The 26,945-nt window shown below is 53.3% G+C and overlaps 9 protein-coding genes across 9 annotated transcripts; 5 read left to right on the top strand and 4 right to left on the bottom strand.

Moving 5' to 3' along the window:
* Positions 1-376: 376 nt before the first annotated feature.
* HMPREF1120_03471 (pyruvate decarboxylase) lies at positions 377-2,164 on the top strand (the record flags this gene model as incomplete). Its single annotated transcript, XM_009157543.1, has 2 exons — positions 377-672; positions 733-2,164. 2 exons carry the CDS (start codon positions 377-379, stop codon positions 2,162-2,164), a joined length of 1,728 nt encoding a protein of 575 aa, XP_009155791.1.
* An 840-nt stretch (positions 2,165-3,004) lies between these two features.
* Positions 3,005-7,568, top strand: HMPREF1120_03470 (sterol 3beta-glucosyltransferase; the record flags this gene model as incomplete). Its single annotated transcript, XM_009157542.1, has 3 exons — positions 3,005-4,264; positions 4,315-7,140; positions 7,242-7,568. The coding sequence occupies 3 exons, from the start codon at positions 3,005-3,007 to the stop codon at positions 7,566-7,568; spliced, it is 4,413 nt and encodes a 1,470-aa protein (XP_009155790.1).
* Positions 7,569-7,679: 111 nt separating this feature from the next.
* Positions 7,680-10,685, bottom strand: HMPREF1120_03469 (uncharacterized protein). Its single transcript, XM_009157541.1, has 4 exons — positions 9,585-10,685; positions 9,059-9,532; positions 8,932-9,006; positions 7,680-8,864 (listed from the first exon to the last, which is right to left on the bottom strand). Exons 1-4 carry the CDS (start codon positions 10,306-10,308, stop codon positions 8,089-8,091), a joined length of 2,049 nt encoding a protein of 682 aa, XP_009155789.1. The 5' UTR covers positions 10,309-10,685; the 3' UTR covers positions 7,680-8,088.
* An 86-nt stretch (positions 10,686-10,771) lies between these two features.
* On the bottom strand, positions 10,772-12,305 carry HMPREF1120_03468 (uncharacterized protein). Its single transcript, XM_009157540.1, has 2 exons — positions 11,606-12,305; positions 10,772-11,559 (listed from the first exon to the last, which is right to left on the bottom strand). Exons 1-2 carry the CDS (start codon positions 12,270-12,272, stop codon positions 11,141-11,143), a joined length of 1,086 nt encoding a protein of 361 aa, XP_009155788.1. The 5' UTR covers positions 12,273-12,305; the 3' UTR covers positions 10,772-11,140.
* A 1,142-nt stretch (positions 12,306-13,447) lies between these two features.
* HMPREF1120_03467 (uncharacterized protein) lies at positions 13,448-14,925 on the top strand (the record flags this gene model as incomplete). The annotated part of the gene is made up of 3 exons (XM_009157539.1): positions 13,448-13,533; positions 13,651-13,871; positions 13,925-14,925. 3 exons carry the CDS (start codon positions 13,448-13,450, stop codon positions 14,923-14,925), a joined length of 1,308 nt encoding a protein of 435 aa, XP_009155787.1.
* A 1,515-nt stretch (positions 14,926-16,440) lies between these two features.
* HMPREF1120_03465 (phenylacetate 2-hydroxylase) lies at positions 16,441-20,381 on the bottom strand. Its single transcript, XM_009157537.1, has 2 exons — positions 18,145-20,381; positions 16,441-18,086 (listed from the first exon to the last, which is right to left on the bottom strand). Exons 1-2 carry the CDS (start codon positions 18,238-18,240, stop codon positions 16,533-16,535), a joined length of 1,650 nt encoding a protein of 549 aa, XP_009155785.1. The 5' UTR covers positions 18,241-20,381; the 3' UTR covers positions 16,441-16,532.
* Positions 18,650-19,829, top strand: HMPREF1120_03466 (3-oxoacyl-[acyl-carrier protein] reductase; the record flags this gene model as incomplete). Its single annotated transcript, XM_009157538.1, has 6 exons — positions 18,650-18,682; positions 18,798-18,913; positions 18,972-19,417; positions 19,485-19,517; positions 19,573-19,709; positions 19,764-19,829. The coding sequence occupies 6 exons, from the start codon at positions 18,650-18,652 to the stop codon at positions 19,827-19,829; spliced, it is 831 nt and encodes a 276-aa protein (XP_009155786.1).
* Positions 20,382-20,876: 495 nt separating the features above from the next.
* On the top strand, positions 20,877-22,678 carry HMPREF1120_03464 (extracelular serine carboxypeptidase; the record flags this gene model as incomplete). Its single annotated transcript, XM_009157536.1, has 2 exons — positions 20,877-21,070; positions 21,121-22,678. The coding sequence occupies 2 exons, from the start codon at positions 20,877-20,879 to the stop codon at positions 22,676-22,678; spliced, it is 1,752 nt and encodes a 583-aa protein (XP_009155784.1).
* Positions 22,679-24,481: 1,803 nt separating this feature from the next.
* Positions 24,482-26,916, bottom strand: HMPREF1120_03463 (uncharacterized protein). Its single transcript, XM_009157535.1, has one exon. It carries the CDS (start codon positions 26,310-26,312, stop codon positions 25,719-25,721), a length of 594 nt encoding a protein of 197 aa, XP_009155783.1. The 5' UTR covers positions 26,313-26,916; the 3' UTR covers positions 24,482-25,718.
* Positions 26,917-26,945: the final 29 nt, after the last annotated feature.

Below are 26,945 nucleotides of genomic sequence, written 5' to 3'. Positions count from 1 at the left end.
ACGGCAAAGATCTCCTGCTCCGAGATAAAATGACACGCCAGCCTGTATAGGGAAGGCGACCTCCACCATCAGACCACGCTCGCACGCGGATAATCGGTGCCCCTCGCTGCTCTTGGACCGCCATCTCGTCGCCGTGCAGTGGTGTGCCGCAACGTGCCTCGTAGCTTTGGCTGGTAGCACTGCTGTGATGAGAGATATCCATATTTCTCATCAGTAGCAGTGCACCGCAGGTCTGGACCCCCTCTCCGGCTCCGCTGCCACCTGATGACGTTGGAGCTGTCCGTATATTAAAGTAGAGATCTTGACGCAACGTCTCCCAACGCTGTCTCTACTCCCCTCCTTCCTCCAAGTGTGAAATCTGTTCTCTACAATCAACATGGCCATTCATACCGACATCCGGACTGCAGAGCTCCGTGAGCCCGTTGACGTTGCTACCTATCTCTTCACCCGGCTCAAGCAGCTCGGGATCGATTCGGTCCACGGCCTTCCGGGAGACTTCAACCTGGTAGCTCTCGACTACCTGGAAGGCTGCGGGTTGAAGTGGGTTGGCAACTGCAATGAGCTCAACGCAGGCTATGCGGCGGATGGATATGCTCGGATCAAGGGTATTTCCGCCGTGGTAACCACGTTTGGTGTGGGCGAATTGTCGTTGCCCAACGCCATTGCAGGGGCGTAAGTAGGAAGTGCCAGACTAGGTGTGTCATTGAGCAGGTTGGCTAAACTTCGAGACAGCTACGCCGAGTTCGTCCCTGTCGTCCACATTGTCGGAACGCCGAGCACCATCTCCCAGGCCAATGGAATGCTGCTGCACCATACCCTGGGCAACGGCAACTTCCAAGTTTTTGCGGACATGGCTTCTCATATCGCCGTGGATGTGGCCAAGCTGACGGATCCTCGAGATATCCCCGGACAAATTGATCACGCCCTCCGCGAATGCTACCTCAAGAGTCGACCGGTCTACATCGCTTTACCTACAGATATGGTCAAGAAGAAGGTGGAGGGCGAAAGACTAAAGACGAAGATCGACCTCAGCCCGTATCAGAACGACCCAGAGAAGGAGGATTACGTGGTTGATGTCATTCTGAGATACCTTACCCAGGCGAAGAATCCTGTCGTTCTGGTCGACAGCTGCGCTATAAGGCATAGAGTCCTGCAAGAAACACACGATTTCATCGAAAAGTCCGGTCTTCCAGTCTTTGTGGCTCCCATGGGCAAAGGTGCTGTCGATGAGACTATGCCAACCTTTGGAGGTGTCTACGCCGGGAATGGCTCCAACCCGGGAGTGCAAGAGCGGGTCGAAGGTGCTGATCTACTCCTGACTATCGGTAGCGTCAAGTCCGACTTCAACACGGCTGGTTTCACATACCGGACCTCGCAGCTCAAGACGATTGATTTCCACAGTACCTGGATGCGGGTTCGTTATTCAGAGTATCCTGACGTCGGCATGAGAGGCGTCCTCCGCAAGCTGATTGAGAGAATGCCGAAGCTCAATATCCAGCCAGGACCAACCCCTCCGCAGAACACAATCCCCCAGAGCGAAAACACAAATGATCCCACCATCACTCACACTTGGTTCTGGCCTCGCATGGGGCAGTGGCTGCAGGAAGGAGATATTGTTCTGACCGAGACCGGAACCTCGAACTATGGTATCTTCAACACTCGGTTCCCGAAGAACGTCATCAATATAAGTCAAATCCTGTGGGGAAGTATCGGCTATGCTACGGGTTCGTGCCAGGGTGTAGCGCTCGCCGCTCGGGAACTGGGACGCAAGCACCGTACCATTCTTTTCACGGGCGACGGAAGTTTCCAGCTGACCGCACAAGAGCTCAGCACAATGATTCGGCATAAGCTCAACCCAATCATCTTCATCGTCTGCAATGACGGGTACACCATTGAGCGGTTCATACACGGAATGGACGCGGGGTACAATGACATTCAGAACTGGAGATATAAAGACCTTCCTGCTGCATTTGGAGCCGAAGAAGGAACGTACAAGACGTACCAGGTCAAGACCAAGGAGGACGTCAATGCCCTTTTCCAGGACGAGAATTTCTCCAAAGCTCCCTATCTGCAGTTGGTCGAACTTTATATGCCTAAGCAGGATGCCCCAGAAGCATTGAGACTGACGGCGGAAGCGAGTGCTAGGAACAACGCAAAGTCATGATGTTCTGATTGATGCGATATGATTTCTTTCTCCGGGGTTGAAAGAGTCTGAGCGGACAGGGGCGGTCCGGCGGGAGTACAATGCATAGAGGTGATATGACATAGATGAGACAATAATGGCAAAAGGTTCATGAAGTTAGACGGTAGATTGGTGAGATGAGCGCATAGTTGTGTGGTTCAGTACCTACTCAGGCTTCTGTGTTCTATATCGTGCTAATAAAAGCGATGGACATGGGACCTGCAATTAACATGGTTATTAGTAGTACCTACAGTAGGTAGGTAGGTAGGCCGACGCACTAGTACTGGTAGTACTCGCCTAATCCTGCCGCTTGGAGCCGGTAGGGGCATCTGCCTGCACGCTCTTAAGGCAGCGGACACGCACATGCCCGCTACAGGCCCAGCGTGAGGCCATCTGAGTCGTCTACAAGTGAAGTATGTTGACCCGTGGCACGGTTGACTCGTGTTCAACTATCCCTGGATAGATATAGGCTCCAAGTCACTCCTATAAACCAGAGGCTCAGGCATGGCCAGCACAGCCGCGGCGAGTCGGAAAGGACACTATATTACGGTCTAGCACGGCCCTTCATCATGTTGAGCCTACGGTTGTTCCATCTTCCTCCCTCGTGGGTTCGTCTGCATCGACAAAGCCATCCCTTCGTCAGGTGAGCCTGTATCGCTGGACTTGTGACCCTTCCGATCAGTGCCAAACAGCCTTGTGTTCGTCCAGTGAACCAGATGCACTGCAGGTCACGCCTCCTCTAAGAAGGTCTGTTTGACCGCAGGCGACAAGCAAACAACATCATCCCCTTCCCTAAGTGATCAACGACGCCTTTCCCTCAACATGGCGAGCCTCGACACTCCTCCGCAGAGGAGCGGCCCCCGCAAACTCCAGAAAAGGAATACAAAACTTAACCGCCTCCCTTCGTCTCACATTCCTACCCGACTTCGCCTCGGAACCGATGCCCAAGACGATGTGACTGCGCCGACGCGGGGAAAGAACGCTCCTGCCGCATACATGAATCAGTCCATATTCTCTATGATCGCGGCGGCTGGTTCGCGGACCGATTTCAACGCGAGATTTGATGATTCTAGTGAGAGTGAAGATGAAGTGATCGCAGAGGAGCAGCCTGCCGCCGAAGCCTCCACGGGTCCTATCCCGGAAGCCGTAGCGGATCTGAAGGAGAAAGACGCAGGAACTTCGAGTGATCAGAGGAGGAGGCGTTTTTCCAGACATCGGCTGGCGCAGTCTTTCCCGCGTCTGTCTGCGAGGACGGCGGCTGCGAAAGACGCCGACCCACATATCCGACGGAGTCCCAGCCCTGAAAGCGACAGAACATCAAAGTCTTCAAGAAGTAACCCAAGAGACGCCCCTGTATTGAGCAGGCTTCTTTCTGCCGAGGCGGAATTGCAGGAGAGCAATGAAGCGGATGTGGCCACGCCATCAAGTCCAGAAGGCCAACGGTCACGAAGTAGGGCCGAATCAACCCCCGAAACACTCTTAGCCACACGACTCATGGAGATCTTTGGGTTTGATAAACCTGAGACTGTTGTGGCGGAATACCCTTGCTGGCTCCTTCAAAGCGTGTTGCTCCAGGGGTATCTGTATATCACCAAACAGCACATCTGCTTCTATGCCTATCTTCCCAAGAAGTCGCATACAGTCGCCAAAAACGGATACCTCGCCAAAAAAGGGCGAACCACTTCGAAGTACAAGAGATACTGGTTCTCCCTGAAAGGAGACGTTCTGTCATACTATTCTGACCCTTCCAGCCTCTATTTTCCTTCTGGAAACATTGACCTCACCTATGGCATCTCCGCAGCTCTCTCCACAGACAAGGGCAAATCAAAGGAATGCAGAGATTTCTCCGTGACAACCGATCATCGCACTTACCACTTCCGTGCTGATACGCCTTCAAGTGCCAAGGAATGGGTGCAAGCCTTGCAGAAGACCATCTTCCGTTCCCATAATGATGGAGATAGTGTAAAGATATCTTTGCCGATAGAAAATATCATCGACTTCGAGGAGAGTCCAGTGGTGGATTTTGCCGAAACAGTCAAGATAAGAGTGATTGAAAGCGAGGATTCTTACGCTATTGATGAGGCAAGTATTTACTTCCATCCCACTCCAGCGGCTGAGCTAACTTCATGTAGTATTTCTTTTCTTTCTTCAGTTTTGGCCAGGACGCCCTACAAGTTTTAGGAGACCTACTCACCGAAGCAACTCCAAGAAGAACATCTGAAGATGTTGGCTCTCCGGCAAGAAAAGCCGAAGCGGTCTACACGCCCAAAAGCAGACCGACTCTACCTCGTCAAACTTCTCAAGTCCGGCCCGTTAGTCCCGGAGCTCCGTCAACGCCGCCCCTGAGAGACAGTGTTAAGGCAACTCTGCTACCGTTTTCCCCAAAGGCCGACGGAAAGCTGTCGCCTAGGAGGAGCGGTGAGCTCAGCCGCGGCAACAGTCCCTCGCGTTCGAGTGGCGAGTTACAACGCGAATATGGTCGAGCCAGCTTTGAACGTGGTCGGAGGAGCGGTAGCACAAGTCGACTTGACGTGAGCGCATCTCGACGGACTGGCATATCACCGTTGGCGCGGCACCATGACTCTGAGGATTCTTACGTCCAGTCGCTGGACAAGGAAACAGACTCGTCCACCGCGGCCTTGTCACCAAGGGTGGAAGCGCAGATGTCAGCCAGCCAAATCCTAACTCGTAGCGACGTGTTTCGACCGCCTCCTGTCAATCGAATGGAAACATTGGCTTCCATGTCCACAGAACCCACCAGGAAATCATCGGACGCTGGCACAATTCTCTCCAGCTCTCCTCAACGGGAGGCTTCATCGCCTATTGCAATTCGAGGGACGGCTGGTGTGAGTGGAGGGTTCAACAGGAACCTGTTTCAAGCAACGACCGAGGGCGAGGCCCCGTCTTCCGGCCCCAATGACCAGAAATTTTCCAAGGACGATCCGTCACCAACGCTTCAGGACATAGTAAAAGCAGGGTCATATCCACTGCAACGTGCAGGGGCCTTTGCTTATTATCTAAAAAATCAATCGGCTTCGATGAGGAAACTGTTGGCAGAGGAATCCATGTCCTACCTGGAGAAGGTCTCAGGCATGTGGGCCGGACACAGGAAACACTATGGCGAAAATGAAGGAATCGTACCTGACGACCGCGGCATTGACCCGGAGGATGAAGAAGCCAACGTGGGCCACGGGGATAGGTTTCGGGCGCACTTTGCGCTTCCCCCTTCCGAAAAGCTACAAGCTACCTACTTTGGCTTTTTGCATCGCGTGCTGCCCCTGTATGGCAAGATTTACATCGGTAACCGGAAGTTCTGCTTTCGGAGCCTCCTGCCAGGGACGCGCACCAAGGTCGTCCTACCCTTGGTTGACATTGAAAATGTGGACAAGGAGAAAGGCTTCCGCTTCGGCTACCATGGACTTGTACTGGTCATTCGCGGCCATGAGGAGCTCTTTTTCGAGTTCAGCTCGGCTGAGCACCGCGATGATTGCACCGTGACACTTTTACACAGCCTGGAGACCGTCCGGTACATGGCGGAGTCGGGGGTGCTTGGGCAACAGGATGATGACAACGCCGAGGTTGCTAAGAAGGAGCACCGCATGCTTCAAGAAGCCCGGCGAAACTCTGGCGGCGAACCTCAGCTTGTGCTACCAGACACAGCTGAAACAATTTACAGCCACGACGAAACCTCAGCTGTGCTGTTTGACGATCATCGCGCATCCATGATCCAGCTTCGCCCACCATCATCAATGCGGATTACGTGTCTCACCATCGGCTCTCGCGGAGACGTGCAACCCTACATTGCTCTGTGCAAAGGCCTCTTGGCCGAAGGGCACAAACCTCGAATTGCCACCCACGCGGAGTTTGGGCCCTGGGTGGAAAAACATGGCATCGAGTTTAGGCCAGTGGACGGCGACCCGGCCGAGCTGATGAGAATCTGTGTGGAGAATGGAATGTTTACGTACTCGTTCCTACGTGAGGCGTCGGCGAAGTTCCGCAGTTGGATCGATCAATTACTCATGTCAGCATGGAAGGCATGTCAAGACAGTGACCTCCTAATCGAATCACCGAGTGCAATGGCCGGCATCCATATCGCCGAAGCGCTGGGTATTCCATATTTTCGGGCCTTTACCATGCCATGGACCCGGACACGAGCTTATCCGCATGCGTTCGCCGTGCCGGAACACAAGATTGGCGGGGCTTACAATTACTACTCGTATGTCATGTTTGACAATGTATTCTGGAAGGCGATTGCGGGACAGGTCAACCGGTGGCGTAAGAAGGAACTGGGGCTGCGCAGCACCAACTTGGACAAGATGCAACCCAACAAGGTACCCTTTCTGTACAACTTCTCGCCTCATGTGGTCGTACCACCATTGGACTACAGCGACTGGGTTCGAGTGACGGGATACTGGTTCCTCGACGAAGCCAACGAATGGCAACCGCCCGAAGAGCTCGTTGCATTCATCAAAAGGGCCCGTGACGACGGTAAGAAGCTGGTGTATATTGGCTTCGGATCGATTGTGGTCTCGGACCCAGCGGCCCTGACAAAGACGGTGGTGGAATCGGTGGTCAAGGCGGATGTGCGATGTATCTTGTCCAAGGGATGGAGTGACCGGTTGGGCGATCCAAGCGCGATCAAGACGGAAGTACCATTGCCAGCGGAAATCCTTCAGATCAAGTCTGCACCACATGACTGGTTGTTCAGGCAGATTGACGCTGCGGTGCACCACGGAGGAGCCGGGACCACAGGGGCCAGCTTACGGGCAGGGGTTCCGACGGTGATCAAACCCTTCTTCGGCGACCAATTTTTCTTCGGCTCACGAGTCGAGGATCTGGGAGTGGGCATCTGTTTGAAAAAGGTCAATGTCAGTTTGTTCTCGCGGGCATTGTGGGAAGCCACGCATTCCGAACGAATGATTGTCAAAGCCCGGCTGCTCGGAGAACAAATCCGAAAGGTAGGAGAAAGATTGTGTGCTACTGTTGTGCAATATCCCCGTTTGATTTTATTACTTTCTATTGGAGAAACTCATGACGCTGACTGTTTGGATATCTGCAGGAAAACGGCGTGCAAACTGCCATCCAGGCCATTTACCGAGACCTCGAATATGCCAAATCTCTGATCAAGCCCAGCCCAGCGGCTCAAGGGGCAGCGGCGAGCGCGGCTGGCGAGCCCGACGATGGGGAAGAGATCGAAGAGAACTGGACGTTCATTGGCGACGAGAGCGATCTCGATTTGCAGCGACGCATGCACGACTGGGAGTCTCCGGCACGAGGTCAAGGAGTTCCAAGCAGTATCGGCATGGATCGATCAACAGGCCTACGGGCCATGCAAGGGGTTGAACCTGTCAGGAAAACAGCAGCGGAGAGTCAAGCGGCACCCTAGCAGATGCTTGTGAGTGATACCTATGGTCGATCTGGACCGCCGCCAAAGTAGAAGGAGGGCCGGTCGAATCGTTACAAAATGTGATGTGACCGGAGCCCATCAGGAACCGGTAGGGTTATGAATTAATGAAATTATGTTACGAGGATCTTATTAAGAAGAGAGGCTCGAGATAGACTAGTAGAAGTACACGTACTCGAAGAGATCCTCGCCAAGTTTAATAGAAAAGCGTAATATCATCTTCCCCAGATATCGTCTTAATCCCTCGAGATACTATGATCTAGCTCGGAAATTTGGAATTATTGCCCTGTGATAACATAATTTCAATTCCAAAGCTGTGGATGTATCCAGATAGATAACTTGGCCAAAGGCTGCCTGCCCAGTCCCTGAATCTCCGGGCCAGTCCTTGCCAGTTCTGCGCAACCTGCAATACTTGCGAAAATCAGAGTAACATTAGTCGAACCATAAACTGTACATCCTGCGCCTCGCTCGGTTGGTGTGCAATGGACCATGGGAGTATTTTTCAAAGAGAGGGTGAACGTGAACGTGAACGTGAACGCGACGGTGATCTCATCTGGTCGGCAGTTTCTTCGTCAATAACTTCGAAATTTTCCGGATATTCGGCCTGCCGCAAGTGTTCTTCTCTTTCCCTCCTATGTTTCTCTACCTTCTTGATCGCGAGTGATGTCAGTTCTTGCCTCTTAAGCTGTTCCGCCACATCTTTTTTCCGCGTCTTGCGGTCACCAATGGCAATCAAGATGCCTCCGGTGATGTTGCAGGTGATCGAGCATGAGAGGATGGTCGCAGTCAGCGCGGCCGGTCGCACACGGTAATCGATGCTCCAAGTACATGTGCCCAGGGAAATCTGGAGCAGGGAGTGGCAATCCAATAACACCACAATGGCCACCAACAGTCGCAACGGGAATGCATAGTGCGTCGACGTCTCGTGCGGCTTGTAGAAGGAGTGAGACTTTGCAAACTTTGCCTGGTGGTGCATCAACTTCTGCTGTTGCTTGGGTGTAAGGACTGAGAATTCCGATTGCTCCGTTTTGCCGGCTTCGGGATCGGCATCCTTCTCAGTCCGAGCTGGGAGGTCGTTGTGATCGTGAAGTTGTGGTAGGCCCTTTTCGCGCCGTAACCGCCAAGTCAGGTGATGATAGTGGGCGATGAAGATCATGTGGTAGGTGTCGACTGCCCGGAATGGAGCGAGGCCATCACCAACCACGGCAAATAGAGCAACAAGCACATTGTCAACAACGTTGATAATGTAGGATTGGCGGTCGCCGACATAGATCCAACCTTGTGGGCTAATATTAGTTTACTGCTATTCGACTTACCAAAAAAAAAACACCGTCATGGGACTCACCGATCAAGCAAAGGACCCAAGCCAGACCAAATAAGGTTATCAGAGTCGCATACAAGGTCACGAAAAATCCAAGAGCTGTAACCATAACATTAGCGGCGGTCATCATCGCTGGTAAAGGGCAACTTACGTTTTCGGACATACTTGCCGAAAGCAACCATGCTTTGCTTGAATTTGGAGCGTTTCGAGTGCAACATGTGTCGCACGTGGTCATCCAGGGCGTCTATGTCTTCGGGGCTCCAGTCTTCCAAACGAACACCATGAGGCAGGACAGCATAGTGAGATTCTGATACCATGGACGAAAGACTGTGGGTGCGTTCTAGTTGTGGTTTTCGTTGCCAGGACCACGTCCGTTGTACCGCAGGGGTGACGCTTGTTCCCTCTTCGGGCTCGACTTCAGTGAATCCTTCTTCCGGGGTGGTTTCGCTAATGACTGGCTTCATCCCCGTCGTATCCCTTTCTCCGATCGTTGGTGGCCTTTCCCGACCGGTTGTTTGGCGACTTAGTTCGTACGTCGGTCTTCGGTTCAGCCATTTACCTAGGTCCGGGACGAACAATGAATTTTGTACGTTGGTCAAAGTGGTCAATGTAGAGACCTCGGGATCTGGAACTGATTAGTGTATGCCCATACCCAGATTCGTGGCACCATTGCTTACCAAGAACGTCTAACAAGTCGACCACCTCGGATTCATACTCCGGCCCTTGATGATCCCGACGCTCTGTCGAGTGATCGCTGAGTCTGCTCACCATCGACCGTGCAGCATTACTGACACTCCGTCTCCGGCTAGGCCCACTACTAGAGGCCTCGTTGGTAGGTACGCGATCAATCGGTGTTCCTTCTGTCACCGTCGAGAGATGCGAGTGTCTTGGGGTTTGCTTTCCGGTGCTGCTGGACGAGCTAGCAAAGGCTGTAGCATGTTGCGGTGCAGAGGAGCTGCGTCCCCGAAGTGAAGAAGATCGGCTAACATTTCCACTAGCAGTACCAGGCGTTGTGTCTCCTCCATCCTGTTGCCGATTGAAGTCGGTTGATCGTAATCTCTTGATTCCAATGGGCCGTAGCCTATTCACTTGAGATGGCAGAGTCTGAACCACAGTTGACCTAGTCGCAGGTGCGTTGTTGGGCGGTTCGGAGGGTGGGGAGACAATGGTCACTGGAATCTGATCGGAAGGCGGGTTTTGAATCTGGACAGGTGGGTGCGTCGTTGTGACGGTATATGGCCTCCCTCGTGAAGGAACTGTTGTGGTCGTCGTAGTCGTTGTAGTGAAAGTAGTCGTAGAGGGTTCAGCATCAGAGGATTCGGGCATGGCAGGGAAAGGTTCGGTATCAGAGCTTCTCTCGCCCTCATTGTCGCGGCGCGCATCAGGCCGCCATGAGGCCATTGTTGATGGTTGTAGGACCAATTGAGGTCAGCGGAACAGCATTCGTGGACGTCGCACGCTGGGATAAGGAACAAGAGGTGAATTATAAGTATGCGCCTGGTAAGCGCGGAGGGTTAAGTCGGAGAGATTTTGAGTTGTTCGGTTGTATCGCACGGACTCTTTCCAACCCAAACAATCTGCACCTCACAATGTCGGACTTGCGGCCCTTTGCTGGAGGAGGGCCAGAAAAGGTTGCTGGATTCCAGTGTACCTGTGGAGATGTTGGAAGACCACAGTTGGCAGTGCGAAGCCTGCGGCAGGCCGACTCGGATGGACGGTGGTCAGCTCTCACTGGCACTGGCACTGACAACAATCTCGGGGTTGAAGTCCCAGTTCCAGTTCGAGGTCCCGTTGGGCGGAGGGAGCGGCTGACTAAGAACCCGCCGAATGCACAGCGATTACGTCGTTGGCCGAAACTGACTCAGCGGGAATAGTGCAATCTACGTGCATAAATTGAATATTTTGTGTACATTTGTCGCGCTGTCGTGATTGGCACGCGACTGACTGCGCCTACCTTGTCTCTCTCTCACTGTCAACCCACTCCCATCCTTGTCTCTGCTTCTGCCAACAACAAAACAAACCTTGTTATAGGAATAACGCGGCTTCCTCAAATCTCTTTTTATTCTATGTTCGTCTTTCTCGCGGCGAGATTTGACGCTTCCTCGGTCAGGCGCGAATGATGCCGTCAAGTTGTCCTGCACGACCACTTCATTTCGGAGCCCCTTTGGCCTGATGACGTCGGACAACATACAGCCTGGGCGACTGGTCTGAGCACGACCTGAGATCGAATGGCTCACAGTTTTGGCTCCCGACTCTCATGTGCAAATGTGGGAGGATTCTCATCTACTTCTTGCTGCAGCCATCGAACCATCCTCCTTGCCGCTCGCCGCGGCCCCAGACCATCAGCATAGCCAATAAACGGGTCCATATGTCGGTATCCCATCAGCTCCAGGATCCGTGGATGGATCTTGTCCAGTTTTCGTGGATCGACCGCTAAGATCTGGTTCTCAATGGGCCGGATGTAGGGGTTGCAATACTGGACTGTGGCACTCTGCCGTGGACGGCTCGAGGTATTGGCACCGCCCCCGTGCCAGAGGGTACTCAGGAAATATACAACCCCACCCTCGGGGCAAAGAGCAGGGATGGTCTCGTCTTCTGTGGGTCGACGATGGCTATCCCATTTATGAGATCCAGGTACGATCCTCGTGGCACCTGTCATTCATGAGCAATCGCTCGGACAGCTGCGTCGGTGGCTTACCGTTGGTGGACGTGTACTCATCAAACGCCACCATGATAGCTGTCCCGAAGGGTGGCCTGGGTCGTGGAAACTGGATGTATCCGTCGTCATGATGCAATGCCTGAGCCTTCTCCCCCGGATTGATACTAATGGTGTGGAATGCCGAAAGGAGATACCCAGGATCGAGGAAGTAATCATTCAGCGCCAATACTCGAGGCAGTATTGTGAACTTGTCGAACACTCGGGTCTTGTTGAGCAATGAATAAATGCGGTTTGTATTGCGACCTTCGAAAGGATTCCGTCCCCCAAGTGGATTTTGTCCCAAGAGACGAACGATCTCGTCTCGAGCTTCCTTGGCCTCTGCTCTGGTGAAACACTCAGGAATGACAACATATCCATGCTCGAGGACGTGCTTAACGTCAGCTCGGGTTACTGGATCTTGTGGGAGAGGTTTTGTCCTGCCAGCTTTCGAAAATATCTCGGGTTTGTCTGCCATTGCGTCTTCGGAGTGCACACGCTGTGGATGATCCGGGACATAGGGAAGTATTCTGTTATGCACCCTTCTCCTCATACAGCAGTCTTGTGTGCTCGGCGGATGAATCGATGAATTTCCCCTGGTCCTGGCCACTTGTGTCGCCTGAGGGGCGGACACACGTCGAGATTCCCCGCGCAAGCAGGAAGGGCCCATTGTGCCTCGGCAATCGTGGCAGTATGGCCCTTTGCCCACTGAACCCCACCACCTTGTGTGAGTGCTTGCAGAAAGTTGCCAGCAATGTTACGGGCCAATGCTGGGCGAGCCCTAAGCTTCTTGAGGCCTGTGGCTGTCTTCGTGCCGAGCCGCCCCCAGGACATATGCTGTTGCCATGATGCCTCATATCAATCCCATCTGTGAGTCATGCCTCGCATTGCATGTCCTCCTCCAGCAGGCAAGCTCGAAGATCTCGGCTGCCTGGGTGTATGGAAGCCAACCCTCTGGGCCGGCAGGAAAGGTAGGGCCTCATTTTGTCATGGACAGGCAGCCGTGACTGGCTCATCCTGGCAGATTTGTTCCCCTTGTTCACGTCTTCTTCTCTCCTCTTACGTCTTTTCGGGCTTGCCGATGTCGAAAGCAACGTCCACAGCCGATGGACCTGAGCATCCAGATGCCACTGTCTTTAGATGTTCAGGGCTTGAGAGTTGCCAGTGGAGAACTGCATGCTTGGTCGATGCTGAGCAGCAATTGGAGGTGGAACGGTGATGTCCAATACTCACGAGCCTGCAATGTTGCTGCTTGGCCACGGAGGAACCCCCTAACCTATGCTGCGCAAGGGAAGGATGGACGAGAACTCGAGAGATGCGCAGCTGGCTAGGTCCGAGGGAGCATGCAACTGGTCGTCGAGAACAAGATCATCCAAAGCACGCAAAGGTATCGGCTGCAAGCGGTCTGCTAAGGCGACTTAGCTGGGAGAGCATACCTGTAAGGATGCGCAGACTGGCCAACTTGAACGTGACTTGCTCACGTGCAGGACGCGATCTCGTTGACTTTGGTCGCCGTTACTATCGTTGTGGTTGTGATACGTTCAAGTTGCAATATACCTGCGCACTCTCCCTTTCCCTTTCGCTTCACCCTTTCCTCTCCCCCCTCTTCTTCCTTTACAACACAACCACTTTCTTACTGTCACAGTCTTCGGCATCGAACAATCAAGTATTGGATTGCTACCGGGCCCAAGCCTACAATCCATCTGTTCAGTTCAAGGCAAGTCTGTTCGCTGCAGGCTGCGCACTTCTAGTGAGACAGAGTCGCAGTTCTTCGCAGCAAGACAGAAGCTTATTGCAACAGACTGCCTCTACACTTCTTTACCCCTTCTCCCTGGAGCTGTCAAGATGTGTCTCGAACTCCTTTGCAACTGTGGTCACAGCATCAAGAAAAGCTGCCCAGAACCTAATCTCAACAAGGTCAACTTCGATAAGTAAGTTCTCGTCTGACCTGGTCACGATCTGGCTTGAAATCGTTCGCCACTCCCAGCACAGCGCCTGCCTGGCTATTACCATTTGGAGCTATTCTAACCACAATTTTGTTCTTATAGCGTCCCGATCCAAGCCCTCAAGTGTCCCGGTCAGCCCCGCAGCTACGTCCGAGTTGATGACCCATGTTACAACTGCGTCCTCGAGAATACCAAGTCAGAGGTCATGGTGAAGGGCCGCACCGTGGTTGGATTGAATGCGAACGACTACGGCGTTCCTAGCCAGGGTTACTATGCGAACAACACCTATGGTCCTCGTCGTGGCGCCGTTGATTTCGGTCAAGGTGAGTACCGAGCACCACTCTTCAAATGGCCATCAAACCTAATCTATTCGCAGGCAACAACGCTGGTAACTACAACAACTATCCCATCGGCACTCATATTCGTAATGATGGTGGTCATGGCGGTGAAGCCGGCGGACTTCTCTACCCTTCGTCCCCATTGATCGGACCTGACGACAGAGCCAGCACTCCGCGTGCCACGTTCAACCCCGGTTACAACATGCCCGGTCATGGACCATTCTCGGGTGGTAACGGACCTGAAGACAGAGCTAGCACTCCGCGTGCCACGTTCGACGCCGGTTACAATATGTCTGGTCCTGGATCTGACTCCAGCGGTAGCGGATCTGACGACAGAGCCAGCACTCCGCGTGCCACGTGCAACCCCGGTTACAACATGCCCGGTCATGGATCATTCTCGAGTGGCGGCGGACTTGAAGACAGAGCCAGCACTCCCCGTGCCACTTTCACTCCTGCTTACGACATGCCTCAGGCTGGTCGTGGTTCTATCTCAGGTGGTAACGGACCTGACAACAACGCCAACGCCCCTTGCGCAACCTTCTCCTCCGGTTACAACATGCCTGGTCGTGCAACTATCTCGGGCGGTACCGGACCTGGCAACAACTTGAATGCCAACGCCCCTCGCGCCAACTTCGGCCCTGGTCACAACATGCCTGGTCGTGCGTCTGTCTCCAGTGCAAGCGGCTTTCCTGTCGGTGGTTACATGACAACTCCTCGTGCTGGTCCAGGCACCATGGCTCCTCCAACCCCCGGTCGTGGCTTTCACAACCGCAATCGCAGTTCCCTCAGCCAAGTGACCTTCCCCGACTACGGCCCCATCGGTACTCCCGTTGCCAGACCAGGACATGGACCCATGCATCAAGTTACTCAATCAGCTGGACCTGCACGTGGCCGTGGTGGATTTGGACATGGACGCATGGAACAGACCAACAATTCTGTTGGGGTCATTGGAAGCGGACGTCGCGTCTCCTTTGCTGGGATCAATGTCTACTCCCCTCCAAGCGTCTATTCTCCTCCCATGTCCCCCAATGACGATTGAGAGGAATGATTTGGTCACACAACGACACCAACTTGTTGTTCTCTTCTAGTTCGCAGGCATGGCATTTCAGGCAGTATCAGGCATGTTACTGTATGACGACATCATTGGAGTTTTCTTTTCTTCCCTAGGTTGGTGGCTCTTGAGTCTGCTGCCCTGGGCTTGGAAATGAGATATCCCCAACGTCATGTCTTTCAGGACGGGACTGAGTTTGGTGGAAGTGAAGTGGGCTGAACTGAGAGAGGTGAAGGGTGATGCGATGATCGGTGAAGAGATCACGGTGATTGTCGCGTGCAGCAGCGCTTCGAGTTTCCCTCCGATCCTAGACTGGAACTGCGACTTGCTCAAGATGAGCTCCAGGCTTTTGAGGAAGCTGTAATCCCATAGGATTCAATGAAAAAAGTTTCGACTAAGTGTTCTTTTTCCGAGATTTGCAGATGCTAGATGCCTAAGGTAGATACGTGCTGCCTACGTATGTAGTAGGTAGGTAGGTACTGTCTGACGATCTACAATAGGGAATAGTATCAGGTCAAAAGTTGTCTTGGTCCCGATACTGTTCGTACATACCTATAGGTACCGGACCGGCACTTGATCTCCCATCCTAATGTTCAAACTCTGAGGGGTCATTATTACCTCCGCCTATTACTATTGGTACTACTGGCATTGGTCAAGTTCAGTTGTTGACTTGTACGTACGTACCTAGGTACGGAGAAGAGCAACCACCGGACGTTGGACGTCTCACAGTACAGTGTACTTTTAACGTGAATAGGGCACGACCATCTCCGCCGTGGACCTCATCTGCGGACGTCCATCTCCATCCCCACTGTAACTTAAGTTTCGATACCGTGACATGCAGTGCGACATGCAACATGATGGGATCTCCTCCGCAAAGTGGAACCTCCCTTGCCATGGTCCATACTTCTTTCATGAACCATAACGCTCAACGCCGCCGCGTTCTCGTTTGAATCTGTGTAGTCTACCGGTGTTACAGCGGTAAGAGTCAGTGTCCGGGCCGGGGGCTCGACGTGGAAACTTGCTTCTTCGTTAGTAAGGTAGGAGACATGTACCAATACTACCTAGGTACGTAGGGTGCTACAGTACAGAGCAACCGATCTACTGTATAATTAAAAACCTCTGCACTGTACAGTTTACTCACTTCACTCCGAGTTCGAGTTCGAGTTCGAGTTCACTTTACTCAACTTCCTCTACTTCACTATTGAATACGTCACTCACTCACTCACTTACTCACTTCACTATCGGACCGCCCGCGGCATTTCAACCTCTATATATCAATGTCTTTCACAATCACTTCAGCCAGAATTCAGCGCTGATGGCGCAACTAGTAGACACACACTCTACTCTGTCCCGCCAAAAAAAGAAAAAAAAAATCTATTCCAGTGACGGTTTTACTCGCCTCAAACCACACCACACCACAAACATAATGCGGCTGCTTTTGAGGGGAAAAAGGGGTGTTTTTCTTGTGATTTCGAGCTGGATGGAGTCTAGGCATGGTCCTCATGCAGGAAATACACTTCTGTCATTTTTTTCTTGCTGCAATCATGATATTCAAAACTAATAGTACGGCCCTATTCAATCTCCGATCGTCATTCTCATTCTACATAATAATCCTTCGTCCGCTCCTTCGCATCAGCCATGACATCCTGGATCACACTCTCCGGATGTCTCGGGATCAACTTGACCTTAAAGTCCCTGGGGATCGCCACCAACGCAGTCTTGAACTGGTTGTAATCGACGTAATCTGTATTCGGGGGCTCGTCCTCACTAGCGACGATCTTGTAGCATGCCAACAAGCGGATCAAAGCGGTATATAACAGACGCGAGGCGATGAATTGGCCCGAACAGGCGCGTGAGCCGGCTCCAAAGGAGAAATGCTGGATTCCTTGGGCGGGTTTCTCCTGCGGTAAAGGTCCATCCGGGTTCATGACAAAGTCGTCATTGAGCCAGCGTTCGGGATTGAACGTGGCGGCGTCGGGACCGAAATGGTCGACGTCGTGGTTGGCGGCTTGGGCGTTGATCAAAATCATCGTTTTGGCCGGGATGGTGGCGCCGCGCCATTGGATGTCTGTCACGGTCTTGCGCGGCAGCGACATGGCGCTGACGGTGTAGTAGCGCGCAGCTTCTTTGATGATGGCGTTGACGTAGGGCACTTTTTCCTCCTGGAAGCTGTTGGCCCACACGGCTTTGAGGTCCGGGTAGTACCGACAGATGTCCTGATAAGCCCGCTCTTGGAAGACTTGTCCTTCCTTGGTGCTCAGGGAGCCGATGCACGAGGTCAATGTGCCTGGAATGGTCTCGAAGCCCCCTGACACCAAGGACAGACAGATCGACGACACCTCGACGCCCGTCAGTTTGGTTTCCTCGTCCTTTAGGATTGCTGCGCTGATGCATGGTTTATCGGTGCCTTTGGCGATCATGTCGCGCACTTTGTTTAGCAGGAAATTCAAATATGCGTCGCGTCGGTCCCGGAGTTCTTTGGACCGTCGGTTCTTCTCGTTGTTGGGGAAATATCGTAGCACGGGCACATAGTCCTGGTAGTTCTCTGATGCGGACCGGAGCAGAGAGATGGCTGAGCCCACGTGCAAGATCTCCCGCAGCATGTCGTCGTACACGTCGTCCATGCGGATCCCGTAGCAGAGTGTTAGTGTCGTGTTCAGCGCGTACCGTTGGATATAGGGCCGTACGCCGATTTCCAGCTCGCCGTTCTTGCTGTCGCGGAACAGGTCCCGTACTATGCAGTACGATTCCAGGTCGAACATGTCAAAGTACCCGCGCATCGCGGGTCGGCCTAGTGCTTGGCCGGCGGCCTTGCGTTTGTTCTTGCATGACGTGTCCCATGGGCTTGAGCCGATCGTAAACCCTTGCGTTGATGAGATCACCCCATGGAATGTGTATAGTGTCGGTCGGTCGATCACTGCGTTTTGGTGTCCGACTAGCATCTGCTTGGCGTCGTCGAAAGAGTTGACTACCACTGCCCGGGTGTTGCCCAGTCGGATCTGGAACACCGATTGCTTGTATTTGCGCCACCAGTGCTCGCACACGCTGGCGTGGTCTTCGCCTAGTTTCAGCAAGTGTCCAAACACTGGCACTGCTCCGGGGATCTCGGGGATGCCCTTGATCTTGGGTATGTCCGTGGATGTTGACCACTGTAGAGATGTGTTAGAGTCTAGCTACGGATCGTTTGAAGGGCTTGGCAAGACTTACCCAGTAGAGCCCATAGGAGAGGACAATGGCTCCGATGATCCAGAGAGCGTAGTCGTGGTTGACGGCCTGAAGGAGGCCAGCCACTGAGAGAGCCATGTTAGATGCCTTGATGTGTGATGCCTGACGGGGTTGTCTGTGTTAGATGAGGTCTTAAGACTGGATTCTCCCAGACAGGAGCAAATGTCTTGCATCTTGAGGCATCAAGTACTCTCTTATACTGTTCCCTCGAGTTGATATCTCCGCCGTGTTGCCAATATCAAACACAGCATCGTCCGCACATGGGACGGACATGTGCGACCCACTGGACCAGCGGGTCGGAGAAGCGCGAGACGCCGGCGACCACAAGCCACACGGCAGATCCAACACGGCAGTACAGCGCAACGGCGGTCAGCAGTAGATCAGACCCAGTTCTCTCTTGTAACCGGTAGACAGACATGGGGACTTTTTTTGTTTTGCTCTGCGTAGTGTGACAACGAAATCTGCGGAAAGAAAGAAAACCAAAGCCATGTCTTCTCTCTCTGTGGCCAATCTTTTCGGCGTCAGTGGGAGGGTGGCCTTGGTCACGGGTGGATGTAGTGGCATTGGTTTGATGATTGCTAAGGCGAGTATATAGCATATGTGCTGGGCAACAACAATGATTAACAACGCCACAGGGCCTCGTCGCCAACGGTGCAAAGGTATATGTGACCGCCTTGTCCACCGACGACATTCAAGGCGCAGTGGCCGAGCTCAACGAACTGGGCAAACCAGCCGGGGGTACTGCTGTAGGGTACATGGCCGCAAGCCGTTATATAAGGATTCTGCTGGTCTGACCATCCCGTTCACAGATTTTCAAGCGACCTATCATCCAAAGAAGGCATCGCAGCCGTCACAGCGGAGCTGGAGAAACATGAAACTCACCTCGACATCTTCTGCTCCAATGCTGGCGTTCGACGAGATCCGCTCCAGATGTGCAATGTCAAGTCTGCGTCACTCGAGGAACTGCAGGCGTCCATGTGGTCTTCAGAGCATTCCGACTGGGACGACACGTTCCGGGTCAATGTCACGGCGCATTATTTCTTGTCGGTGGCTTTGCTGAAGCTGCTCGTGGCCGCGAGTGAGCTTGACCTGGGCAATGGACGACGTGGGAGAGATGAGGGACGGGGAGTCATTATCATTACCAGCAGCTGCGCAAGTATGCACAACTGTACCAACATTGATCTGACAAGCTATGCTGCCAGCAAGGCGGCTATTGATCATCTGGTGCCGCTGTTGGCAAGCAAATTTGCCAAATGTGAGTGTGCTTGTGGCCTGCATGTCATCTCCGTGAAGCCAAGGGGACTGACATTTTGGTGTTCTAGGGTATGTCCGGGTCAACGCGATCAACCCAGGCTGTACGTAAACCCTGCTGGCACGATGAGACATGACAGGTGCTGACATACTGCACAGTCGTGCCGAGTAAGATGAACCCGGTCGAGGAGGGCAACAATCAGTTTGCCGAACTGTTCAAAGCCATGCCAGCGGCGCGGATAGGAAAGATGGAAGACATTGCGGGAGCCATCATTTACCTGAGCAGTGAAGCAGGGGTAAGTCTCTTGTAGCAGTCATGCTGATTGAATGCTGATCAGGGTGACGGTCAGGCTTATGTCGATGGTCGATGTTTATGCGTAGATGGCGGTCGAGTGCTGTTGGCGAACGGCCAGTAACGGCGGGAGAAGGATGTCTGTTGCCTCCTCGCTTGGGACACAGGCATCCGGACACTGCAGGATAGTAAGATGATTCATGAGCAGTCGAAGGATGGGAATGTAGGATTGCAGCATTTCGGGTTGGTGTCATTGCCCTCATCACCATAGAAGCTCCCTCATTATTGGCAGGCAGTGGGTGGCCCCTCGGTGTGCCACACTCTCAGACATGAGAGAATTGAGCACTTTAACAATCACCAGAACATTGATCACCCCGTAATGGTAGGTGTTTCGCCAGCTGATCATCTTTTGTGGTGGACTTCGCTGTATTTTGGGGCAGCATCCAAGAAAAATCAATTTCTTTGTCACCATCTCAGCTGTACCTTGGTAGCCGACATGGCCTGTTAGCAGCAGATGGCCGCCTCGCCCCCTGGCTCAGCATTCGCACCTTGTACGAAGGACTAGACCTGCAACCATGGACAGGGCAGCGAGAGCCTTGCTCTCTATGCTGCCTCAATGTACAAATGTACCAAGGTAAAATGTACAAGTTGAACGGCTTCGGCCTTTCCGCAAGAACAGGTGTTGAGCAGCACTGATACTAGGCCTCCTAAGCCCTAACATGACAGGGAGCTACAGTGCGCCCGGGAGAACGCGGGGGGCGCTGGGTCCGGGGAGGACCAGTGCTTGCGGCTCCCTAAGCGAAGCATCCTCCACCCCCGAGTCCCGTTCAAGTCCACCACCAGAGCCTCGGCGTGGTCACCGTCGATAAACTACAGGTACTTATGGTAGTTCCGGGTACAGCTGTCCCGTTCTGACTGTTCAAGTTGCTCTTCAGTTCCCCTCGCGCGAGATGGCTGTCGACCTGGTTCATCCCGGCCGATCCTTGTCACCTACCTGTTGAGTCCAAGACCTCGAGCTCGCAACGTTGCATTCTCTGCCATCTTGCATGTCGCCATCGTCATAGCGCCGCGCGCTCATCGAAAACTGCCCAGATCCGCCCGCCCAAGGTCTCATTCCCATGCAGAAGGTGGACGAATCCAGCGGAGTGCTAGTAGATAGGCGCGAGATAGCATGATAGTGGTTGCTGCCCATGGCTCCGAGTCGGTCATGCGAGAGCTACAAGATGCACGATTGTGCCTGCATTCCTTACTTCCTATCCTCCTGGTTTGCCTCGTTGTGTTGACCAGGCGCATCTACCGACTCAATACTATGAAGGGAGTTCTGTTGCTTGGTGTCGGTACCCTCTGCGGGTTTGGGCTGGCACGGTACGTGAATGCTATGGTTGGCTCTCTGGCAGATTGGCTCACGGACACAGGAATATGGCTCCGGCACCGCATGGACTACACCTACAGCCACGAGATGTTGATCCAGAAGATCTCTATCCCGCTCATAATATCTCGGTGCCCGTCGACCACTTCCACAACGACTCGAAATATGAGCCCCACTCCAATGACTATTTCAATCTGAGATATTTCTTCGATGCGACTTACTACGAGCCAGGCGGACCCGTCATTGTCTTGCAGAGCGGCGAGGCCGATGCAACCGAACGGCTGCCGTTCCTGCAAAAAGGCATTGCCGCCATTCTGGCTTCGGCCACCAATGGCATAGGCGTGGTTCTGGAGCACCGATATTATGGCACAAGCTTCCCTACGCCAGATTTGTCCACCGACAACCTCCGATTCCTGTCCACCGAGCAGGCTTTGGCGGACCAGGCATACTTTGCCTCGCATGTGGTCTTCCCAGGACTGGAGCACCTGAACTTGACTGCTCCTGGGACGCCGTACATCGCATATGGGGGTTCCTATGCCGGTGGACTGGTGGCTTTCTTGCGCGTGTTGTATCCTGACCTGACCTGGGGCTCTATCTCGTCGTCTGGAGTAACCGAAGCTATCTATGACTACTGGCAATATTATGAGCCGATTCGTCAGTACGGTCCGCCCGAATGCATTGCCACCCAAGAGAAGCTGATCAATGTTGTGGACAACATCCTCACGCATAACGACTCGACCACTGTCACTGAGCTGAAGACCGGCTTCGGACTGGGGAACCTGACTTATAGCGATGATTTTGCCAACGTGGTATCCGGCGGTCCGAGTCTGTGGCAGTCCAGGAACTGGGACCCTGCAGTCGGTAGTCCTGACTTCGACTACTACTGCGGCAACATTTCTTCTGATGCAGTGTTGTGGCCGGCATATTCTGACCTGGCGTCCAATGCTTCTGCTCTCATAAAAGCAGGCGGTTGGGGAAATGAAAGTACGACGCTGACCAACCGGTTGTTGAACTTCATGGGATGGATCAACGACAGTTATGTCGGGTCGTGTGATACCACTTTGGATCAATGCTACAGTGCTCACAACTCATCAGCTTCCATGTACACCGACAAGAATGTCTCCAACTACAACTCTCTGTCCTGGGCTTACCAGTATTGTACCGAATGGGGCTATATCCAAACGGGTTCGGGCGTCCCTAGTGACCGCCTGCCTCTGATCTCTCGATTGTTGACTCTGGACTATCTGACTTTGGTTTGCCGTTATGCATTCAATATCACTTCTCCTCCAGACACCGAGAAGATTAATCAATGGGGAGGTTTCAACATCTCATACCAGCGACTGGCATTGGTTGGCGGCGAGGCTGACCCCTGGCGGCCAGCGACACCGCTTACAACTCTTGATGTGCCCGATCGTTTGAATGACACGAGTACCGTCAGCGAGCCCATTATCCTTATTGAGGGCGCCGTGCACCATTGGGAAGAGAACGGCGTGTTTGCGAACCAAACAACCCCAGACTTGCCTCCGCCGCCAGTGGCAAACGCACAAAAAGAACTCGCCCAGATAGTGCAAGAATGGTTGCTGGAATGGAAGCACCGCAGATGAAGGGAGTTTTCTCTGGAGTCGGCTTTGCACAGGAGAAAAAGCGGAGGTGGAGTGAAAGCTCCCCACGACAAAGTAATGTTGATATGCTACTCAAATGAAGTCAGAATGGGAGGTCAGCAGTGACAGCACATCGGCCCCATCTTATTGACTGGCACGGCCGACTATTGCTTTTCCAGTTTACCGAGATTTCGGGCCAAGCTGTGTGACGCGACCCGCGTAGGACCTTCGTCAAAACACTTGCATGTTTTGCTGGGCATGTGACACGATAAGTAACACAGGGAGAAGACGCGGTGAGACGAGCCTCCGTGGCCTGCATAGGCGAAAACGGCCATTGACCTCACCGGGCATGAGAGCGTCAATCTCGACTCGGGGAGCGAACTTGCCAGATGAAGTCGAATCAAAACACGGTCAAACTAAACATAGGCCGAGACCGCAACTAACATCAGACGAAGACCTTTATTCAGAGAGACGAGTCCCAAACGAGGCTTTTGACAGTTAACGGTGTGACGGGCAATCATCGCACTGACCATCTACGAAGGCCGCGCCTTTCCTATATCGCCCATACGTAAATTCTTGACTCAAAGTGTATATAATCTCGACTCAGCACGCCCGTGCGCAAGCTGCCATCGGGTCGGTTGCGTAAGTCGGACGCAAGGTCGCAAACAGCAATTTATTTACTGCGAACTCAGCTTGTTTTGGAAAGCCAGAGCGTCCGGGTATCAACATCACACAGCACAGACGTGACCTGGCCGGAGAACCACGGTGTACACCCGTACACTTCCAGGCACAGCGGCCAGGAATATCGCTGCCTCCTCCCTCTGCTGCCGCTATGGGCGAGGGGATGTCGAACCCGAAACACGGCCCGCCACACACGTTTTTGACCACGGATCCTCGTCAAAGTCTCTGAGCTGAAGAGACACAACAGCTCGATAAACACAGGCTCTACGTCAGCGACGCCTTCTGCTGCCATATTCGGCCCGGCATTGCTCAGAGTGATTGGAATTCAGGTTGACGTTCACCTATAGTACCAGGCCTCGATCATGTTGGAATGCTCCATTTACAGACAGACACTTATATACAATGTGCCTGTGCCCCGTCAAGTTTACGACGGACTACCTATATCTTCAAGGACTTGGCTTCAAGCTGTGTACACTTTAAGGGCTGCTAACGGAGAACCATGGTCCATTCCTGTGGCCGATGGAGCCACCGTCGCCGCCTCGCGCCGACCGGCGTCCCAACTGATGTTCATCTGCTCCTTTAGCGGTGCCTGGGCTTCCTGATTTAGCCAAGACCGTCCACGGCCATACCCTGTTCTTCTACCACCCAAGTGATCGCTGAGTACGTTGGTCGATCTCCCAGATGATCCCACTGGACGCCACTTCTACTCCTAAGGTCCGGTTGACCTCTCAAACGATTCTGTTGATTAGCCCCTGAACCCTGAGTATTCTTGTACCACTCCGGGACGAAGATTGTGCCAGGCACCGGCCTTCCCCCAGAAGGCGCAATGCAGCTGTACAGTACCTTGCTAGGCGAGATGCTTGACGCTCAATGATCTGGATCTCGACTAGTTTATGACGCTCAGGTTTTCTCCTAGGCAATAGCCGCCACCACTCTCCACAATTCCCATCCGGACGGTCACTATCACAACATCAGACTTCTGCCAGTGTCGGTCTGCGCCATGTCTTTGTTTTCTTCTGCAGAGTCAAAAAGCGAGTGTTCTGAACCGACTTTCCAGACCTCAGGCGCTGCGCTTGACACCTCATTCGGGAGAGCTCCGTGCGGCCCCCCCTTGACAGCCAGACCGTCTTTGTGTCAACTTTAATGTGGCCCGTCCGTGATGAAACGCTGGTTTGGGCCAATGGTTGCTGCCGACTCCACTCATTCCATCGGTGCTGCAATTAGTGTCCTCACCCCGTTTGACGCTCGATCATCATCAAGGTGGAAGTAGAGAAATGTCCGGCTTTCTGTCTAGCAGTGTGCAATTTTACAAGGAATAGGCGATTGATCTCCATCCCACCATTTTCGCCTGCAAGATTGGTGCGGTGGTGCAACGCACACCGCCGACATTTACAGCAGTTGTGGTCCTCAAGTGGCTTGCATCCCTGCTCCTCAACCCAGTCTGGTCCTGCCGTTCGAGCACGTTGGGTCACCCATAGACTGGATCGTCACTGACCTGTATCCTGGTTGCTTTGACTGGCCTGTCCCCTGTTGTTCTTGGACTCTCTTGCAGCCTTTGTCCCATCTGACGGTCACTGCTACCGTCAGAGTTCCAGATGACAGCTGCCTCCAGCGCCCCTCCTAAAGAAGCCTCTTGGCTCACTTCAGAGTTCCTGCTAATGCGGCAGCACATGGCCTCTTCTTCCGCCATGTCCACATTTTCCTCCGACCTCCATAAATCAACTCCCACCTTCTCTGGCCCCGGCGCCATGGATCAAGTGTTGAAATCTCGAGAATTGAGCTCTGCATCTGTTCGGAGACGGAAGTTTCAAGAACGACAGCAGCAGAATGCTTTGGAAAGAGAGAAAATGCGAGAACGTAAGAGAATGATGATGATATATGATCCGGTGGAAGAGGAGTTGGACGACTTCGGCGCCAGTTCTCGAGACGAGATGGATTCTGGCACGAGACAATGTGAACGGAGGTCTTCTATCGAAACGCCTTCGGAGTGCAGCGTGTCGACGCCCGACGACACATTCTTGAATCGAGCCGCTTTTGGCCAATGCTCTGCTTACGGTGCAAATGTGAAGCCGACAGAGATGTTAGAAGGGGGCGACGATCGGGTTCCAACGGCGCCGAACTACAGTTTTGTGACCATCCCTCCGCCGTCGCCGGCACCAGTGCTACAGGCGTCACTGGCGACCTTGTCAGATTTCAGATACGATCGGTATTCGGTTTTCCTGGACTCGCCCATATCAGAACTCCTCAGTTCCGACTCCGAAACCGAGGAGACGCTCTCGCCGGTCGAGGTTGCCACCCCCGTGGCTTTTTCTCTTCCCAAATCCCGACCTTCCCTTATATCTATAGCCTGTACGTCCCAACATCACAAGAGGATAACATCGCCGCTTCCAAGTCCGCTATCACAATCAACTTCACAACAACCTGAACGACCGGCCAAACGTCGATCGATCAGTAGCAGCCACTCGGGGTTTCCTGCTGCGGAAGCCACACTTTTGGAGGTGCCCGATTTGCCTGCCAGTGCGTGCGAGGTCATTGCCAATGCAAGTGCCAATGCAAGCCAGGAATCTCTGGTTCTGCCTCTGCCTAGCAGAAGTTCGAGGTCCAAGGGCGACCGCAAGTCCAGTTTGCCACGGCTCTCCATTGCACTGAGCCACGCGCGAATGAGCAGCATCAAAACCCTGATCAAAACGCCAACGACACTGACTGGAAGTCGCTCATCTTCCCGTTCTTCCGTGAACATCAGTCGTCCCTCGACTGCATGCCAGCCAGCGGCGGACCAGATCCTTGAAGGAGACGACCCCATGGCATCCACTATCGCCAACAATCTGGCCCACCTGCAACGATCCACGACCACCACGAGCACGTCGAGCACTGCGAGCCAGGTCAACATGACGGCGCTACCCACCCCCCCTGCCGATGACAGCCCTCCTGATCCTCTCACGGCCATTCCGCACATGGGTCCGCGAAAAAAATCATCATTCTCCGTCTTGCGCAGACGAAGTGAAAGTATTGGGCAGGCGCTCAAGGGTTTTGGAAAGAGTTCGACGAGAGCCGAGGCACCTGCACCTTTACCGTTGGCATCGGCACCGACATCGACGACACCCAGGAAGCAATATCCGTTGGACTTGTCGGCGTTTCCCACTCCCCCGCTTCCCTCTCCTCGTACCGGCACGAGTAGTGCAGCGTCGTTTACTTCGGCCTCGATCAAGAGTAGTGATGGAGCTGTTGGTTTGGGCTTGAAGAGCGTGGATCTGGACGGGATCGCGAAAACATGAACAAACACACAAATTGCTGGGATGGGCACGGGGAAAAGATTGTTTTGACCCGCGCAGCCCCTTTAACGAGTTACGACATGGTGGCAATCTTCACGAATTCTTGTATCAAAAGGTGTCTGTAGTCTAGTGAAAGAAACGGCATTTGGGTGGCCGCAGAAGGGTTTCTGCGCCGGAAAATGCCAATAATGAATGAGATCCCCTTTACACCAGCATCATGCTCTGAGAGTGAGCTGTGTGGTAAATACTTGTAGGCGCCAACGCACGATCCAAAAGCACTACTTAACAACTGCCTCGACCGGACATTCTCAGAGGAA

The sequence above is a fragment of the Exophiala dermatitidis genome (assembly GCF_000230625.1).
Source record: "Exophiala dermatitidis NIH/UT8656 unplaced genomic scaffold supercont1.3, whole genome shotgun sequence".
Classification (NCBI taxonomy): Eukaryota; Fungi; Ascomycota; class Eurotiomycetes; order Chaetothyriales; family Herpotrichiellaceae; genus Exophiala; species Exophiala dermatitidis.
The sequence above is the reverse complement of the archived record's forward strand: the minus strand, read 5'-3'. Positions and strand labels throughout refer to the sequence as shown.